Below are 19,466 nucleotides of genomic sequence, written 5' to 3'. Positions count from 1 at the left end.
TCCTGATCTAAGTTGATAATGTGACTGTTCTTTTTCTTTCGTAGTGGTGAATAAAGGGATTTTTGAAACCTCAAACCTCTTTCTCTCTCTGTCTCTCTCTCTCTCTGTCTCTCTCTCTCTCTGTCTCTCTCTCTCTGTCTCTCTCTCTCTCTCTCTCTCTCTCTCTCTGTCTCTCTCTCTCTCTCTCTCTCTCTCTCTCTGTCTCTCTCTCTCTGTCTCTCTCTCTCTCTGTCTCTCTCTCTCTCTCTCTCTCTCTCTCTCTCTCTGTCTCTCTGTCTCTCTCTCTCTGTCTCTCTCTCTCTGTTGGAGATGGTGGTGTGTGAGTGGAGCTGAGAGCGTGTGAAATGTGTGAAAAGTGTGAAAATGTCACAGTGTACAGTAATGTGTGAGAGCAGCAGCTGAGAGCCGGAGGTGAGGCGACCTGTGCTGACTGTGAGTGGAATTATTGATAGGAGCGTGTTTGACCCAAAAACAACCCGCTGCCTCGTCTCAATGAGCTCATGAAGAGGAACTCTGTTATTAGAACAACAGATTTTAACAAAGACACGAAAGCTATGCTCACTGAAATAAAGAAGAACATGTGTCACAGGGTTTGTACATTAAAAATCAAGTTGTTGAAGAGTGAATAAATAATAAATACTTTTATTCCATGAAGAAGATCATAGAATATGTTCAGTGTGACTTTGTGAACAGCAGCTGATGTGATTAATAATGTGAGTTAGAATGACAGCATTTAGTTTTATAGGAGTTCCAGTCTTGATCTTTTTTTTTTTGTTCATCATATAAAGCTGCTCTCAATAATTTATTACAAAAAGCTGTAATAATTATTGCTTAGAATTAAATTTGGGCATTATTTCAAGTAAGTTTTGCACTCATTTGTACCCAATCGCATTCAATTTGTGGGAAATTTTATTAAAAATAAAATACAAGTTTGTCTAATTATCACCTAATTTGACAAACAATGAAGTATATTGCAGGAATGTACACAGTAATGTATAACTGACTCTTCCAAGAGCATCTCTGTGTTTTATTGTTCACTATGAATCGTCCTGGGAAATAAGACAAGATTCACTGCAAGAGAAGTGAGATATGGAGGTTTTTCCTCATGGTCTCCTGGTGCGATCACAGAGGTCGGAATTCCAACTCGGAAAATCGGAGCAGTGACAGTCACCTGAGTTAAAATCCAACATGGCTGCTATGTCCATCAATGGATCATTTAAGATGAAATATTTAATCAGCTTATTCATCTTTTGGAGAAATCAATCACACCAATAGTGTTGTGCAAGTAAAATCTGTTGACATGTTAACTTTCGCCTGATTTTAGCTAACGAAACAAATGCACTCCTGGAGGCGTTCATGTTGTCCGACATGCAACTGGAACGGCATTATATCTCAAGTGTGGTAAATGGGAAGCGCCATTATTATCTGTCTTTGCAGTGGAAGCTCTACATGGATTTATCTGTACAAACCACCGTGTGAGTTCCTGTGTGATTCTCAAAACAAAAGAAAGTGTGAATGATTCACTGGGATGTGAACTGTTACAGACTTATCACAGTAACATTCAAAACCTGTTTAAACTGAAAACAGTGGTCACTTGTCAGCCTCATCAGCTTATTCCTTTTCAAAAAGGTGAATGACTTAACATTTGTTTTTTTGTGTGCAGAGTTTGTAACAGTATTGCTTATACCTAGGCTTAGAAGATGGGATGAAACGTGTGTAACATTTGAAAATGCTTTCCCGTAACATTTGGTCTATCCAGAAGACAAAAAAAAGCCTTTATATAACCATTTAACAAATAATTGTACTGTTAGGCCAATGTGCCTCTTCCGTATATCCTTATATGGGCCTCTTCCTTTTGCTTTAAAGTTGCAGCATAGACTCTCTATTGTCTTCTCCAGGTGCAGCACCTCAAGGACACTTTCTTTATCAGAAACTAACACACGAACATCACCCCACCTCTGCTAAAACTTCTGCTGACACAGCACACCAACATTTTAGAGGAGGCAACTTACTACTGTATATAATCCTGTGATTTCTTACATTCCTTGTCTACTCTCTGGTTTTGCTAGCTGACGTGCGAGTCAGTGAGGTCGACCCTAAACTGAGACAACGCCCTCGGTATCTGCATTGTATCTCCTTGCTTTATTAAACTTGCTGGTTTGTTCAATTTGAACCTGAGTCTCTTCTCTCCCTTCTCTAAGAAAACCAACACGCACAAGGTGACTAAAAAAAAACCCTGAACACCTTGAATCCTGGAAAATTTGAAACTGTGAGCGACGTCAGTCTGAGCATGTTTTTATAAAACACAATTAACTTTCACAGCTCTTGTAAACATATTTCACTGCATGTGTTTGTTTTATATGAACAGATTCAACTTCAATACAAGACTCTACCTCCTGTAGTACATTTAGAGACTGTTCATTTAGCTTCGCTACGCCGGTTTCTAATTTGCACTTTTACAGATGCACTTCAGCCCGAGAAAACATTCTGATTTAATCTCTTTGACGTTGGCTAAAACCTCATTTGGTTGGTAGTGTGTTTGAATTGCTCCCCGGGGACAAATGATTTTTTTTTTAATTGAATTTAAATTGAATTGGTCATACAGTGTTATTTATTTATTGAAGAGGGGTCGAACATTTCAAAGACAGACACACTTGCACCAACCTGCTCATGTACTGAGCAGAGATACAGTATGATCACACTGAGCGTCTCCCGTGGCTCCGTGCAGGACAACAGATTTTTATTTTATTTTACTTTTAATTTAATTTGATATTTTTCATGAATCCCTGATCGGGAAACTCCAGTCTTCACTGTGTTATTGTAGAGACATGCTTCTCACACACACATGCAGAACCTGTGGTCGTGCGTACGAGTCAGAGTACGGCAGCTGCCCCCACTGGAAGCACCTCCTGAGCTAGTGCTATGGGTTCAGTGCCTTGCTCAAGGGCACCTCTGCAGTGCTCGACAAGTGATCTGGCACCTTTCCAGGTACGAGACCAACTTCCATATTTTGGTCCGCATCAGGACTTCCGAATCGACCGTCTGGTTCCCGAGTCCCTACGGACTGAGCAACTGCTGTCCCGTGGCTCCATGCAAGAATACAGCACTCCCGTTTTAAAGAGTTCTGTTCCCAGCGGGTGACCAACACTGGATCGTAGTTATGTGCATTCAAGACAGAACAGCGGAGGTCACTGTCTTTCTCTCTCTTTTTTTCCAGAGACCCCCCAAAATGTTGCTGTTGAGATTTTCAGGGGGCTTCAAGTGACGAATGAAGGGGTGTTATTATTCCCTCACAGTCTGGTCCACAAACTAAAGTTCCCTCACCAACTTTTGACCAACACATCCAATTAGTGTTGAACTATTCTATCTGAGTTGAGTGCACATTTCACAGAGCAGTCAGAGTGAATTTTTGGTTTTTGTTTGTCCATGTACATATGGAATCGCAATGTGCAGAACAACATACTGGAGAATAGGAAACATAATGCAGACATTTAATTAGCTGCACAGAGATCTTAGAGGTTGCATGAATACTCTCTATGCACCAGTTCAGCAGTCACGGTCACCATCGTCTGTGAATTCTCTGGATAATATGCTGCTGCATTCTCACATCAAAACAGGATAACTGTTTACTTAGCAGGTACAATCTGTCCCCACATGAGAAACAAGAAAAAACATCCTTATCAGGAGTACTGTGCATGCAGAGCTCGAAGACCTTTTTCACACATTTATATGACACATTATTTTTCATTTTTTTTCATTTTTATTTATTTATTTGAACAGGGGCAGCGTACAATATACATTAACCTTAGAAAGGAGAGATGCATTGTACCAGGTTGTAGCACTTGTGCTAATTTCCACCTGCAGTCCCTGGGCAGGCTGTTGTTAACCTACAGAGTATGTACACAGGATTATAAGAGAGTACACGCAGTGTAACATTTTCCCATATAGCAGCGTGACGCCACAGTGATGCAATGCAACTGTTATGCAAAAAGCATCATCCACAAAAAGAACTGCAGCAGATAATAATGCTGACAGCCCACTGACAGCACCATCAAGTTACCACCTTTAGAAGTCCTTCTGTCTTGACTTCCAAAGTGCCATCAAGTCCTCAAAGTCAAAGACAGTGCTGAAAGTCTTTTCTGACCCATGGTTGATCTGAGTTCATTTTGTATTCCATTCAGTTGTGAAAATGTCCCCTCTTCCTCACAGTTGGATACAGGCAGTGTAAGAAAACAGCCTGAGTGAAACCAAGATGGTGAGGAAGGTTGTCTGGAGTCCAACCCTCAGCAGAACTTGGAATAGGTTTGTCTTATCGTGCTCGACTGGAGATCATCAGCGGTGTCCAGTGTCCTCACAGCCACCAAAGAGACCATTTCTGTCTCTGTGTGCGTCAAGCCGTTTACACAATCAACGAATGTCTCGACTCTGAGCTTTTTAAATCCAGTGAGAAGGACTTCGACGTCTCATCATCAAAGGCTCTCCTGTCACTCGTGTGCTAGTCTCATTAAGTCTGCAAAATAAAACCGTATCGTCTGCGTACGTTATGGTTTCAACTCAGAACAAAGAGATGGAAGGAGTGTCCTTGGGCAAGACACTTAACCCCGAATTGCCCCCCCGTCCTCCCCGCTCCGTCTGGGTGTATGCGCGTCGCTGCTCCTGTGGTCGACCGTTTGGTGCGTGACTCGCCCCACGGGGATGAAAACAAACGTTCACTTTCATCCTGTATTTAAGATGAGTGTGATCTTCTTTGAGCCCTGAAATCCATGAACCAACACTAAACACATATATGAGCGCTGACGGCTGGTTTGTGGGTGCTGCGATCATGATGTGGCGGCCATTAAAAACGTCAGGCAGCTGCTGAGGAAGGATCTTTAATGAGGAGATCTGATTTAGATTTTACAAAAATGAACTGATAACACATTAAAATAAACTCAACCATCGCACATAATGTGATTACATGCTGTTTCACATTTATATCAAATCACGTTATAATGTTATTCTAAACGCTTGTTATCTTCATTTATCAACTTCTGCATTTAATTGTATCGTATTAGTTGCATTGTGAAATACATTTCCTGCATGATAATCATTGAGCACTATACAGCAGCTGCTCTGAATAATTACATTATGCTCTCTATACGTTAACGAGATCACGTCTATTCTTACATCTATACCCATATACATCTGAAGAGCATCCCAGTGCTCTGCGCTCTGTAATTGCTTCATTAAATGTGTCATGTTAATTCACTGCTGCTGATGTCAGTCAGATCTGATCCTGATAACGATCACATCTTCTTGAATATATGCAGAGTCTTTGGAAGAGTCTGGCAGTTCTGTTTGATCATTACAGTAAACCACAGGTGTGATGCTGAATCATGTCTCCAGCACTGTTCATCTGAGTCTAATATAATATTGTATTATAAGGAGTCTTATTGTGTGGAGTCTTGATCAGAGCGGGGGCGGCTGTGGCTCAGTTGGTAGAGTCGTCGCCCCTCAATCGGAAGTTCGAGGGCTCGATCCCCAGCTCCCGCGAGCAACATGTCCGATGTGCCCCTGGGCAAGACACCCAACCCCAAATTGCTCCCCCTGCTGCGCCTGGGGCGCATGAATATGACGTGAATGGATAGATACTGGATGGGCCACATATCCAGCCCATCAGTGTGAATGGGTGTGAATGGGTAGGTGTGATCTGTGGTGTAAAAGCGCTTTGAGTAGTCAGAAGACTAGAAAAGCGCTATACAAGCTCAAGTCCATTTACCATTTACCATTTCCTCGACAATCTGCACGGACAGAGTTATGTGTAAATTGTCCGCTCATGTACAGAGATTTCTCTCATACAGTGTGTGTTAAAAGCAGGGTTGGTAATTATTTTGAAAACTTTGCATGATTTTGAAAGTAGCATCCTCTCCATTCTCTGTCTGCACCCCCTCCCCTCCGTGCTCCCTCCAAAGCCACGCCCCTCACTTACATGCACTAACGTCATTGGTCCAGAATCAGATTTCAGCTCATGCATGCATGGGATAGATTGGTTTATAGAATGTGTACCCAGTGCCAACATTGGTCTAAGTTTTTGTGTTTACAGCCGCTGCAGATGACGGATTTGTTTAGTTTCTTTTTCAGAGAACATGAGTTATTAATTACTGTCAGGACCTAAAGACAACGTCAACCAAAATCTCAAAATGCCTGCTCGCTAAGCAGGAGTACAGGCAGGTCATTATGGACTTTGTCGACTGGAGTGAGCTCAACCACCTTCAGCTCAACGCCAGCAAGACTAAGGAGATGATGATAGACTTCAGCAGGAAGTCACGTCAGACTGCACCGGTGAACATCCAGGGTCTGGACATTGAGACTGTGGAGTCATACAAGTACCTGGGTGCTCACCTCAACAATAAACTGGACTGGTCACACAACACCAACGCCCTGTACAAGAGGGGCCAAAGTCGGCAGGACTCTGTTACGGACGTTTTATGACTCTGTGGTGGCGTCTGCACTTTTCTATGCAGTGGTCTGCTGGGGAGGAGGGAGCACAGAGAGAGACACAGACTGGTCAGGACTCTGTAGAGGAGGATGTTCCTGAAGCTGACATCCATCATGGACAATCCTTCTCACCCCCTGCACGACACTGTGGGGTCTCTGAGCAGATACTTCAGCAGCAGACTGAGACCCCCACCCTGCAAGACTGATCATCCCATCTGCAGTCAGACTGTTTAACAGCATCACTGCCACATGACATGACTCTGTACTGTAATCACCTTAACATTAATGTTACACACTGTGTGTGTTTTAATTCCTGTCTTTCCACGAGCAAAAGTGTACATAGTGTTTATGCCTTGTATTATTTAAGTCTTTGTATTTTTTATCCCCCTTATTTAATTCATGTAAACTGGCTCATAGCTGTTCTTGATGCTGTTTATATTCCCTGTTTTACTGGGTGTTGTAACACCCAAATTTCCCCCATTGGAGGATCAATAAAGATGATCCTTATCCTTAAAAAGTGAATCTGGAGAAAATGACCAACCCTGTTATGGTATACTCCCCGTTTTGTTTTGTCCCACAAAGTTTATATTTCATCAACTGTTAAAAAGCTGTAAAACTAGAACTCGACAGGTTCTTCCTGAAGCCTTGTGCATTGTTGTAAAAATTAAAGTTATGAAAAAAGTATTTTTCAGTTTACACTATGATTTCAACCTGCAGCCGCTGTTGGTGGCAGATGTCACTGCAGTGATAGCAGTTTGTTATCTTTGAGTTTTTTGTCCCTTGATCGTCTGCCAGAAGAAGTCACGTAGCTTCTCATGCGCGTTTTGGTATACGGACAAAGGGTTCGTTTCTCTGCTTAGAGAGGTTAAGGATGGCACAAATCACCCCCGCTCTTGGTCAATGAAGCTGCTGTCACATGTTACATGTGCGCCCTGTCGCCCCCCCCTCCCCCTCCGCGCGCAGCCAGTGGGATTGAAGTCTCTGCAGCAGCAGATCACTTCTGTGTGTCTGCAGATTCTGGACGAACTATGACTACAAACAGTGACTTTAAACAGTAATGTTTATGATCAGGATTGAAACTCTTTGCACGGGTCAGATATTGTGACATCCTCTGAGGACGCGGAGCACCTGTCGCTTTCTTTCCCCCAATCTTTTTCACCGTTGATGTTTGACACCTGGGAGTGAGAGAGCATCTGAAACCACGGAGGTAGGTTTGAAATCACATTGAACATTTAAAGTCTGTCTTTCTTCTCTACTTAAAAAAAAATCCCCTTGCAGGAGGAACGAAAAGTTCACTGATAAAGTAAAACAGCCAGCCTTGAACATTTCCCACACCTGCTGAGTTCTCTGTTTTTCAACTTTTCATCCCCGTTTTCTGACGTGACTACAGCCCGTTTCAGCACTTTAATCAAATGTGACTTATGTCCTGTGTTTGAACTGTTATTAGTCATTTCTGTCACCTGTGAGGACTAATCCAAACACCTGTAATACAGCCTACAGGGGCGAAGAGTTTGTCTCGCGCCGTGATGCGCTCATTTCACTGTTTACTGAATGTTACTGTTTGTTTGTTGGTATATTTTAACCACACAATACCACCACTACTGCCTCAGAAACATTCACTAGCTGTTCGTTATTTACTGATGTATTATTTTTACACGTGTGTTTATGTATTTGGGGATGGACACATTTAACAACATGCGATTCTCTCACGATTTATTTAACAAAGTGAGACTGAAGACAGAGGATGAGTGAAACAGATTCCTTTAGGAGCTGAGGTTTGGTCTTTTAATGTTTGTTTCTCTCAATGAGAGGAGATGATTGGAGCTTCTCATTGTGCTGTCGTTTAAGCGCTGTGTAACATGTGGGCTAAATTTGACTCTTGGGTTTAATTTTGCTAAAATAAGAAATGAAGAAATAAGGTACGTCTCTAGGAAGCCATTGTGTGTGTATACCCAACAAAAAAACAACACAGGTGAGTTTAAATAATAACAATTGTATTTTGGAAAAACTTATTCTCAAAAACAAATTCAAAAACTGTCCTCTTTCCGCTCTGGAAAGACGGGGGGTTTTTATGTCCGTTTCACCAAAAAAAAAAAGGGGGAAAAAAATGGAGTCAATGTCTTTCAAATCCTACCACACTTGTAGGGGGGAAGGTGAGGTGATCTTCTGGGTTAGCTCGCCATCTTTATCCTCGAATCCATCATTTAAAAAAAAACCTGACCGCTGAGCGAAAAAAACAAAATCTCTTTTCCCGTCTTCGGCAAACAATTCGTCTGACTTTCTCTGCTCTCCGTTTCTTCATGCAAATGTTTGTGATGAGAGGGAGTGACCTCGTGAACCGGATCTTTTTGATAAGTGGGATGAGCTCTGATTGGGTGATAGTTTACGGTGAAGTTAGGTGTTTATGGAAGAAAAAAAATAGAAAAGTTTACATACAATCAAAATAAAATAAAAACCAGTGTTTATATTTATGGAGGTTCACGGAGGTCACTCCCCTCTTGCACTGAAAATAAGAGGCTAAAACATTAAAATCAATTAACCTGGGTTACAGCTGCATCGTGTTGGTTGTGCTGTTTGAGTAGTTCTTGTCGTCTTGTGATATTTTCACACTTCTGTTTTCTTCTCACCTCTTTCATTTTCTGTCTAAAAGTCAAAATGCCTCCACACCTCTGATTTAAAAAATAATGCAGCATCCTCAATTTAAATCTGTCTCTGCAGCTGCTGATGCTCACATGTTACTAAGATTGATTTTTTTTAGAGATGTGAACCTTGACACCTTTGATATATGTCAATTAATCTTTGACCATCCCTGGTATTTTTTATTTGTTTCACTTGTTTATTTTTGTGAACTGCCTGTTTTTCAAGGTTGTGAAAAATGTTAAAGTGTTTTAAAACAATGATTTTTGCCATAATCGAGCAGCGCTACAGAAGCGTCATGCAAGACAGTTGTTGGGGGCAGTGGGGATTCTAGAGTCTGTTGGGGTCTTAGGCACAAAAAAATGGGTGGCCCCACAATCGGCGTTCATCTCCATGATGTCTGCCGTTGTCGTAAACGCTTACTCTTCTTGCTTTTTTTTCTTTTTACCGTTTCTGTTTTCCCTCCTTCCTCTGTCATTGACAGACAGCGCGGTGTGATGGGGCCCCCTTAGGGAGGTTTTCTACTGTCTTTACAAAATGTGCACATTTAGGGCCTCTGTTGTGATTTAAAGTTCGTCAGCCCCCAGAGGCCCCTTACTTACTAAGTTAGAGTGGAGATAGATATTAAGACATGAATAATAAATGAGGGGACTCATTTCTGGATCAGTCTGAAAGTCTGAGTTCAGTTATGCAAAATTCCTCACAATCTGACCGGTCATTTGTTCATAGCTTTGATTGGATCACTTCCATAAAACCTGACTGAACACATCCTGACGAATTTATTATTAAAACTTCTGTTATTCACATTAATCCTCATCGTCAGGCTGGTTGGCCCACCAGGGATTTGATCTGCAGGCATACTGAATGTCCGGTGTGTCCTTAGGCAAGGCACTTATCCCCTAGTTCCTCCTCCTGCTTCATCTGCAGTGTGTGAATGGATGAGTTAATACTGATGGACTCATTACTCTGCAGCAGCCTCTACCATCAGTGTGTGAATGTGTACGAATGGATGAGTTAATACTGATGGACTCTGCAGCAGCCTCTACCATCAGTGTGTGAATGTGTATGAATGGATGAGTTAATACTGATGGACTCTTTACTCTGCAGCAGCCTCTACCATCAGTGTGTGAATGTGTATGAATGGCTCTGAGATAACGCCTGTAATGAATTGACGCTATATAAATAAAGATTGATTGATTGATAGTTTACGAAGTTGGTTGGTGTCTTCTGGCTTCATTGCTATGTAGAGCTGAGTATCGTCTGCATAGCAATGAAAGTTTATGGAGTGTTTTCTCATATTACCAAGAGGAAGCATATATAATGTAAATAGAATCGGACCAAGCCCTGATCCTTGAGGCACTCCATGGCTAACTTTGGTGTACAAAGAGGACTCATCATGAACAAACTGAGATCTGTCTGATAAATAGGATCTAAACCAACTTAAAGCAGTCCCTGTAACTCCAAGTCATTGTTCTAGTCTCTGTAACAGAATCTGATGGTCAATTGTATCAAAAGCAGCACTAAGATCTAACAGGACAAGCACAGATAGAAGTCCGACTGGAACTCCTGAAATAAGCTGTTGTTGTGGAGAAAATCACACAACTGATTAGCTACCACTTTCTCTAAGATCTTGGAGATAAAAGGAAGGTTAGATATAGGTCTATAGTTAGCTAGAGTTCCTGAATCAAGAGTAGGCTTTTTAAGGAGCGGTTTAATTACAGCTACTTTAAATGACTGGGGTACATAACCTGCTGCTAAAGATAAATTAATCATATCTAGTATGGAGCTGCTAACTAGGGGAAAGACTTCAGCCTATTGTCTTGTTGTTCAGTGCTCTTGTGAATATTAGGTTAATAAACAACTTATTAAGCTAACGTTTAGCTATCTTGTCAAATCCGCTGATTAGCTCGATGAAGCATAACGGTCGTGATGTCATAAATCGACCGCGGTGTAGTTCGGTAGCGCATAACGTTAGCTTTTTACTTCTCTCGGCTGCATTAACTCTTCAAACTTCATATAAATTATGTTCATCTGTAAAGATTATCCCGCTGAAAAAAACAGCAATGCGTCAGAAACGTGTGTTTGACACAGAGCTTATTTTCTGCAATGATCCAAAATCCAATGCAAAAATCCCATAGGCGAATTTCTGAAGGAACCACCGGCGCCATTTTTTCGGGTTGGCCTACAAAAATACGTCATTACTACACCAGTCTATATAATAACACATGCAGTAAAAAGTACCGGCGCCGTGTCGTTCATGCAGCGGCCGGTCAACAAACTGTTGTCATTGGGACAGAGCTGATGTGCAAAAATCAGCACACAAAATGCTCATGCAAGCGCTTTACTGCCCGGAGAAAACGCTAGGTGGACAAAGGGCCAAAAGATAGTATCGATACAACACATTCAAACACATGAATCAATCATGTCCCACACTTTGTATAAAACAAATAGCTGCTCTTTTACTTCATTATATATATGTTAATTCACAACGTTAACACGGCACGTAATTAACACAATGATGAAAAGCTGGGCAATCAAACAACACGTGCAGCAACAATCCGTGTTTAAACACGAGTAGTCATCTGTCACAATGCAAAATAAACAACCTTTTCTTATCACAACATGTCAATCATAGAAGTTTGCAAAAAGTGTTCAGTTTGAAATGCCTGCTTCTCTTCTCCCCGTTCCTTTTCTTCTTCTGCTGAGTTTTATGGCATCCTTGGGTTTAAGGATGTGACGATTCACTTAGCTCAAGATAGGGCTGGGCGATATGGACCAAAATATATATCTCAATTTTTTTTAGCTGAACCACGATATTCGATATATATCTCGATATTTTCTTCTGTTAAAAAATAAAAACAATATGAGTTTTAAGTCAAGTCAACATAGCCTAAATGTCAAGTCACACAGACATTTTTATTCACAGTCAGCTGCACAATAATGAAATAATACAAAATAAATGACCTGTTTGTGAAATACAAATTACTATAAAATAAATTACTCCTTCAAATAAAATACATCATAAATGTTTTCTGTATAGCTATGCAAATAATGTAAACAGAGCAGACAGAATAAAATAACTCCTTGCTCTCAAAAAATAATTTTCCACACAGGTACTGATTTCTTTCTTAATTTGGGCGCAGCCCTGTACAGATATCTTTGCATCTTCATATAAAACTGTCCAGTGTGATCTTGTGGGAAATAGCTGGTTTGGAGACAGGCACTCTTCATTTCCCACTCCTCCATAAAATGTACAGTCAAACTCATATACGGCTCGCAGGTCCTGCTAGACCACATGTCGGTGGTCAGCGCAAAGTGAGACATGTTAGCTAGCCGGACGGAAAGGGTCTCTCTGACTTCAGTGTACATTTTCGGCAAAAGTTCTCTTGCAAAGTAACTGCAACTGGGCAACTGGTACCTTGGGTCCATGGCTTTTAGTAGCCGTTTAAAGCCGTCTTGTTCCACCGTTGCAACGGGGACCATGTCCTTAGCAATATGGTAGGCTACTGCCCTGGTTATCTCGCCCCACTTTTCCCCTTTTCTTTCATAAGGCACAGCACGAGTCATTGCTGCTCATCCGATATTTTAAACCCGAACCATCTCCAAATTATAGAGCCGGTGCTTTTCTTTTTACTGACCAACTCCTCTTCGGTTGCGTTACTCTCGTCTCTGTCTGCCTCCATGATGTCTTGTTGTTGTGAGGGAGCGGGGGCGGGGTTTAGTGTCACTCAGAGGGACAGAGCGGGAGAGAGGCGGGGCGGGGTTAAGAGAGACAGATGGAAAAAGGCATACTGGCGACTCTACGGATGAAACTTTTAATGTTACGTGAATTATATCGATATTACGATATAGTCCTACTCTATATCGCCTGAATAAATATATCGATATTTATTAAAAACTCAATATATCGCCCAGCTCTAGCTCAAGATACAATTTTTTCTGTTGAAAACACCTCTGCACCTCAACTATACAAACCTGCTTGCTTGTAGGGTTTGGTCTTCACAGTTACCATGGTAACCCTGATTGTTCTGTATGACAAACTGTGCACTGACATGTGGCTCTTTGTTTCAAAAACTCAATCCAGCTTTGTTTCAGTGAAGGCTGTGTGCGGCGAGGACAAATACAGACCAATAAACAATCGACTGTATTTAAACACGTCAGGGTTGTGTTTGTCTGTAATGCCGCTGACCAATCAACGGACTGGAGGGTTTAGCTCCACCTTTTAGGGTCGGATCGATATACTTGGCACCCCAACAGAATGGTCCCAAAAAGTAGGGCGGTGTGGATCAGTTGTTTGGGAATCTTTCCCGTCTTTAGTCTCTGGAAATACCACAAAATGTGAGCGATACCGAGACGAACCGAACTGAACCGCTTGGTGGAAACACGGCTTTAGTGGTTCTTTATTTATTGATTATTTCTGTTGGTGTTCTGGTCTCTGTAACTTTTACAGATCAACTTGTTTTTATCAATTGTACCATTAGAACCTGCGTACCTCATGTACCTCAGCACCCATGTACCATGCCTTCTCACTTTGTGTTTCATGTATTGCTGTATTAAAGGACTCTCCCTGCAACCAAATTTACCTACAGGTACAAATGAAGTTGCCTGAACCTGTCATTCATAAATATAATAGGGTCAACCATTGTTCAAATGTCAAAGCATTAAGATGATCCATGTGTAAGAATCCTGTCTTATTTCCTGTGCAGAGTCTGTGTAACAACGATGGAGCTACCTGACATCATGGCGGAGGAGGGGATGGAGACCGAGGGGCCGGCCACCACAGCTGCCTTCGTAAACACCAGCTCAGGTGGCGCCACAAATTCCACCAACATGACCTTTTTCCCCTACTATCCGCACTCGTTGTACGTCGCCGCCAGCTACATTGTGGCCTACTTTTTCATCTTCCTGCTGTGCATGGTGGGCAACATCCTGGTGTGTCTAATAGTGCTGGAAAACCGTCACATGCGCACGGTCACCAACCTCTTCATCTTCAACCTGGCAATCAGCGACCTGCTGGTGGGCATCTTCTGCATCCCTACAAAACTGGTGGATAACCTGATCACAGGTAGGCACCCGAATGACTGTACCATTTCTGCTCTGAGCACTCGAGCAATTCAACTCATCAGAAAGACGCCGTTACTGCTGATCTTTTCTAAATGTGACAGTCCCCGTACTTTACCAGCTACGGACGTGTCTTCACATCCTCTTCGCTCCATGTCTGATCGGGAAGTATCCCGTCTCAAATAAAAAACTCTATAAAGTAACGAAACAGTGTCGCTCATACAGAGGTCTACAGACTGTTGTCATGGAGACGAGAGAGCTGCAGCACTATTCTTCTCTGCGCTCAAACGCTTCATGAGTGCACAGCCAGGTGGACAAGGGGCCTGATGTGTGCCCTCTCATATTCTGAATATTATATATATAATATGTTAATTTTAAAAAACTGTAAATAATTAAGACCTATTTTTCAATTCATGAGGCACTACAGTTGAGGTCAACAGGTTTCATACTGTTGAGGTCGAGCCGCGTGTTTGAGCGACACTCTGTTTGTCTTTTTCAACAGGTTGGCCCTTTTCCAACACGATGTGCAAGCTGAGCGGCTTCGTGCAGGGAGTGTCCGCCTCTGCTTCCGTCTTCACTCTGGTGGCGATCGCTGTCGAAAGGTGAGTTGCTCTGTGGCGTGATAGTTAATGCTCTTTATCGTCTATAACTGAGGAAACAGCTGAGTCATGGACAAGTTGACCCGATGAAGCTGAAACACGTCGGCCTTTTTCGATCTTTTTCACTTTTCATGCACATTGATAGTCGCTGAAGCTGTGCCAGAATATCTACCATAAGTTTGATCTGTCGCTTGTTTGTTTGTAAATAACTGATCATAAAACCTCTAAAATGATAAACAAATATTCAACCAACCGTTAAACCTCCTGTTCACAGCATCCCTGTGAAGCACAGCGGTGGAAGCAGCACGCCATGCCACATACTCTCTTTTATGGTGACGCCAAACACATGCTCATTTTGGCGCTGCAAACATTCAGGCTTTGTTCAGACAGTCAGTGTGTGTGTGTGTGTGTGTGTGTGTGTGTGTGTGTGTCTGACATGTGTGTGGCATTTAATGTATATATTGCTATTTGTTACATGCTGAGTGATGTATGATGTATGTACCTGCAGATGTAAATTAGCTTCAGGCAAACTCTGGTGCAATGAATCAAATGGTCTCATTTATGTTTTTTTGTTGCACATTGTCCCTCACAAATAAAGTTGAAAATTGAAATTGAAAAATTCAAAGGTAAACTGATTGAATTTTTGTTATCGCATTGGATCAAATCTTGAAAATAGGTTGTTCAAAAATCCAATTCTAGTTTTAGTCTGGATGAAACCTTCAGTTTGTGTTGTTCAAAACTTGTCAGTAGCATTTGGATAACTCTGGATTACCCTTATCCCAACAGGGGGTAGGATTTCAAGGTGGGAAGAAAATGTCATAAAACTTTAAAATTGGTCAAATAATTTTATTTATTTATTTATATTCTACACTTGACTTTGAAGCAGAGGAACAAATCAAGCTAAACGATAGATAGATCGATAGATAGAAACAAACCAAATAGAAATAGATAGATAGAAACAAACCAAAGCAAAAGTTCAGATCTGAAAGACATTTTCAAAATATGTATTTGTTGATGTGTATTTGTTTTTGTTTTTCACATGAGGGGTCATAAAGGAAATTATGAATAGAAGTGTATGTTTGTGTAATTTTCGTGTTAATTATAAAGTGACCCTATGTTGGATCTTCTACCTGTTCTTTACATAGCTGGTTGATCCAGTCCAGTGTTGCTTTTCACATCCGGCATGAAAGTAAGACGGATTACCTGATCTCGATTACCTAATCCAGATTAGTGTTTCTGACTCAAAGGATCTTGTTTTGCTCCATGTTTGTTTTTATTCTTGCTGTTTTCTCCCATTGACCAGTTTGTGGAACGTATCTTGAATTAACTTGCCAGATCTCCGTCGATGGTGTTGCATTGCGAGTGAAGCAGAAGACGCATTGAAGCGACCGAGACGTTCAGATTGAATCAGATCTTTAGGAGTCTAGTTTGAATCACGTTTGAATCACCTCTGTATGTGGTTTCAATGCGATTTGGAAAAATTAGATCTCATGTGGCTTTTTGCGTTCAGGCTGGCAAAAACAATCAGAAGACATTATTTGTATTTTTATGCCAAAACAACAGGACTGGTTGTTCTTTTCTTTCTCTTCCAGGTTTGGCTGTATTGTTTACCCTCTAAAACCCAAGCCAACTGTGCTTGTTGCCAAGGCGACCATCATTCTGATCTGGATGCTGGCGGTGGTGATCATGTGTCCTGCTGCGGTGGCGCTGACCGTGGAGAAAATTCCTTTTCACTTCTTGGTGCACAACGATGACTTCAACCTCACGTATCCTCTGTACACCTGCTATGAAAACTTTTCCTACCCTCAGATGACAAAGGTCTACACGGCGGTTCTGTTCGCTCACATCTACCTGGTGCCCCTCAGCCTCATCACTCTGATGTACGGGAGAATCTGTGTCAAACTGTGGTCCTCTGTGGTGGCCAACAGAGAGCTGCAGCTGGCCAACGCCACGGTGCAGGTGGTGGGGAGGAGAGGAGGTCAGCAAAGAATATCCAAGAAAAAGATCAAGGTGATAAAGATGCTCATCCTGGTGGCTTTGCTGTTCATGCTCTCCTGGTTACCACTCTGGACCCTCATGATGATGACGGACTACGCAGGTTTGAACAGGGACCAGCTCGACCTTCTGTCCAGCTACATCTTCCCCTTTGCCCACTGGCTGGCTTTTGCCAACTCCAGCGTCAACCCCATCATCTATGGATACTACAACGAGAACTTTAAGAGGGGCTTCCAGGCTATGTGCTGGTCCAGGCCCATCGGCTGCCTCCTGCAGTGCCACCTGTGGAGGAAGATGGCAAGGTGGGGCAGGAAGGACAGGTCCGTCGGTGTACAGTGTAGACCTACTGACTTCAGAGAGGCAATCGGCAATCACAACCAACTTGTGTTAGGGCTGAGAAATCGAGTCCATAACGACAACAACTTGTGTGACGGGGCTGAACCGAACAGGGGCGGCATGGCGCGATGTGTGGTGGTCCAATCAGAGAGAAGTGTTTTAGAGCGAGGTGTAGAAATGGCACCGAGTCGTAAGAAAAGCAGTACAGGAGAGGAGATGCAGGGCATACGGTCAGGAAGGGCGTTTGAGGCCTGGGGTAACTGAGGGATCACGGTGTGACCAGAATTAAGCCAAACCAGGCCGTAGGTTCTTGTTTAATTCCAAAAAAGAAAGGACTGTTCATCCTGTGTTGAATATCGGTGAAACAGAATTGGTTCAAAGTAGCACAAAGACAAGATGTGTATGTTAAATTTAAATGACGACTAAATGTTTCAAAAGAAAACAGGACCAGCATCCATCATTTAAATCAAGATTAGACTGGAAAAAATAACATTCTAGTTCATGGTGGGGCTCACTGCAGACTATTCATCTCAGGGGTGAAAATAGACGGAATGAATTGAGATCACTATGAGTCATTTCAATTTTTTCCTGTTCATCTTTTACTCATCTCTCTTCAGCACACTCTAATGGTGCTCTGACGTAGATGTCTGAGCTGTCTCTCATCAGAGACTGGCCCCAGGTAAAACAAAAGAATCTACCTCTTCAACACTGCTAATGCAAGAAGTCGCTTTAAATGTGTGCTATGTAGTTTTGGTAGAAAAATTAAAAAAGACAGTGAAACACAACTAAGCAACAACAATGAGGTAGTAACTGAAGAAGAGTCAATCATGACAGTAAATCATTGTCAGTAAAGATTCTGACAATCTGAAGAACTCTCTGTATGCAGGAGAACCAACGTAGTGTGGCTGTGATCGCCTCCCAAAGCCTTCAGAGGAGAGGTACCATCAGTGTTATCGGTGCTTAAAAACCCAGCATCCATGTTGGTATGGGGGTGCTTTAGTCCTCATGACATGGGGAACCTGCACATTGATGAAGACACTCAGCTTATGTGTTCTGGACGCATTACAGTACATGTTAGGCCGTTCTCACTTTAGGTATGATTGTTTCGTACGGGGCCCGAGCACGATGACTCCCCGCTCCCCTCTAACCTGCTGATCTGCGTTTGCAGTCTGACACAGCAGGTGACAGTATGCACATTTTTTGCAGATCCTCCAAAAAGTAGAAGCAACCATGGCAACCACTCGAGGATTCAGTCCATCCTGTTGGCTATGGATGTGAAGGTTATTTCTCGAATGCCAACAACGACCCTCTTCTGACGTCACATGTACTGTGCAGCTCAGATGATGAAACGTAAATATACATTGGTTCCCAAAGTGGGGGTTGGGACCCCCAGGGGGTCACGAGACACTGGAAGGGGGATCGCGAGATTCCTTCCAAAAACATGAAAAGCTGAAATGTTTTCATGTACATAAAAACATGTAAAAATGTAAAGTTGTTTGAAATTGCATATTTTACCCATTATTTAAAAAAAGATATATGTTCTATTGTGTGTTGTTCTAATGCCAGTGTTAAGATATGCATATTAGTGTTTGTGGCCGTGTGCAACGCAAATGTTTTAACCACCTCCAGGACAATGGGGCTCCCCATGAATCAATCAATCAATCAATCTTTATTTATATAGCGTCAATTCATAACAGGCGTTATCTTGAGACACTTTACAAAAGCAGGTAAAGGACCTTACTGTTTGTCTGTTAACATGAACAAAAGAGCAGGTAACAAGACCATGCTCATTGTTATGTTTACAAAAAGCAGGTAAAGGACCTTACTGATGGCTATATTACAAGAGCCCAGCTGAATCCGTCATAGCGTGGCAAGAAACTTCCTTTTAACAGGCAGAAATCTTCAGCAGACCCGGATCATGACGGAGCAGCCATCTGCTAAACTGTGCTGGGCTTGAAAATGGGACAAGATGCAGAAAGAAGAATAGGATAGGATAGGTTGGGGGGGGCAGGCCATCCTCACCAACAGTCCCAAGGAACCTAAGAGAGCTCAGGAGCTCCCCAAAAAAGGAGAGGTTAGAATATAAAGATAGTGACAAGCAGTAATAAGATCTGAAAGCTGGGAGAGAGATAAGAGATCCTGGTGCCAGTTCCCCCGGTAGTCTAGGCCTATAGCAGCATAACTATGAGCTGGTCCTAAGCCAGCCCTAACTATAAGATTTATCAAAAAGAAAAGTTTTAAGTCTATTCTTCAAAGTACTGTAGTGTATTATACATGCAAACACAATGTAAGATAAACAAGTATGTGACTGTAAGTGCTGCTAAAGTGTGTTGCTAAAGTGTGAACTTATGTTAAAGCAAT

General features: G+C 42.1%; 3 protein-coding genes across 8 annotated transcripts in view; 2 read left to right on the top strand and 1 right to left on the bottom strand.

Annotated features, from left to right (window-relative positions):
• Positions 1–18,752, top strand: part of LOC306818858 (neuropeptide FF receptor 1-like) — a 23,489-nt gene extending 4,737 nt beyond the window's left edge. Inside the window, exons 1-4 of one of the 3 annotated variants that reach the window (XM_079336587.1) lie at positions 7,446–7,684; positions 13,821–14,179; positions 14,678–14,777; positions 16,367–18,752. In XM_079336587.1, the coding sequence (XP_079192713.1) occupies positions 13,837–14,179; positions 14,678–14,777; positions 16,367–17,369 (1,446 nt within the window). In that variant the 5' untranslated portion in view covers positions 7,446–7,684; positions 13,821–13,836 and the 3' untranslated portion in view covers positions 17,370–18,752. Of the gene's footprint in view, positions 1–7,445; positions 7,685–13,381; positions 13,704–13,820; positions 14,180–14,677; positions 14,778–16,366 lie in introns of those variants that run through there. The other 2 variants (XM_079336588.1, XM_079336586.1) reach the window with 2 other exon arrangements.
• The window catches only part of LOC306818859 (solute carrier family 28 member 3-like), a 145,764-nt gene that overhangs the window by 19,195 nt on the left and 107,103 nt on the right, over positions 1–19,466 (top strand). The gene's annotated exons all lie outside the window — the stretch shown is intronic.
• Positions 1–19,466, bottom strand: part of LOC306818856 (BDNF/NT-3 growth factors receptor-like) — a 151,517-nt gene that overhangs the window by 38,854 nt on the left and 93,197 nt on the right. The window lies entirely within an intron of this gene.

The sequence above is a fragment of the Symphodus melops genome (assembly GCF_947650265.1).
Source record: "Symphodus melops genome assembly, chromosome: 23".
Taxonomy (NCBI): domain Eukaryota; kingdom Metazoa; phylum Chordata; class Actinopteri; order Labriformes; family Labridae; genus Symphodus; species Symphodus melops.
The sequence above is the reverse complement of the archived record's forward strand: the minus strand, read 5'-3'. Positions and strand labels throughout refer to the sequence as shown.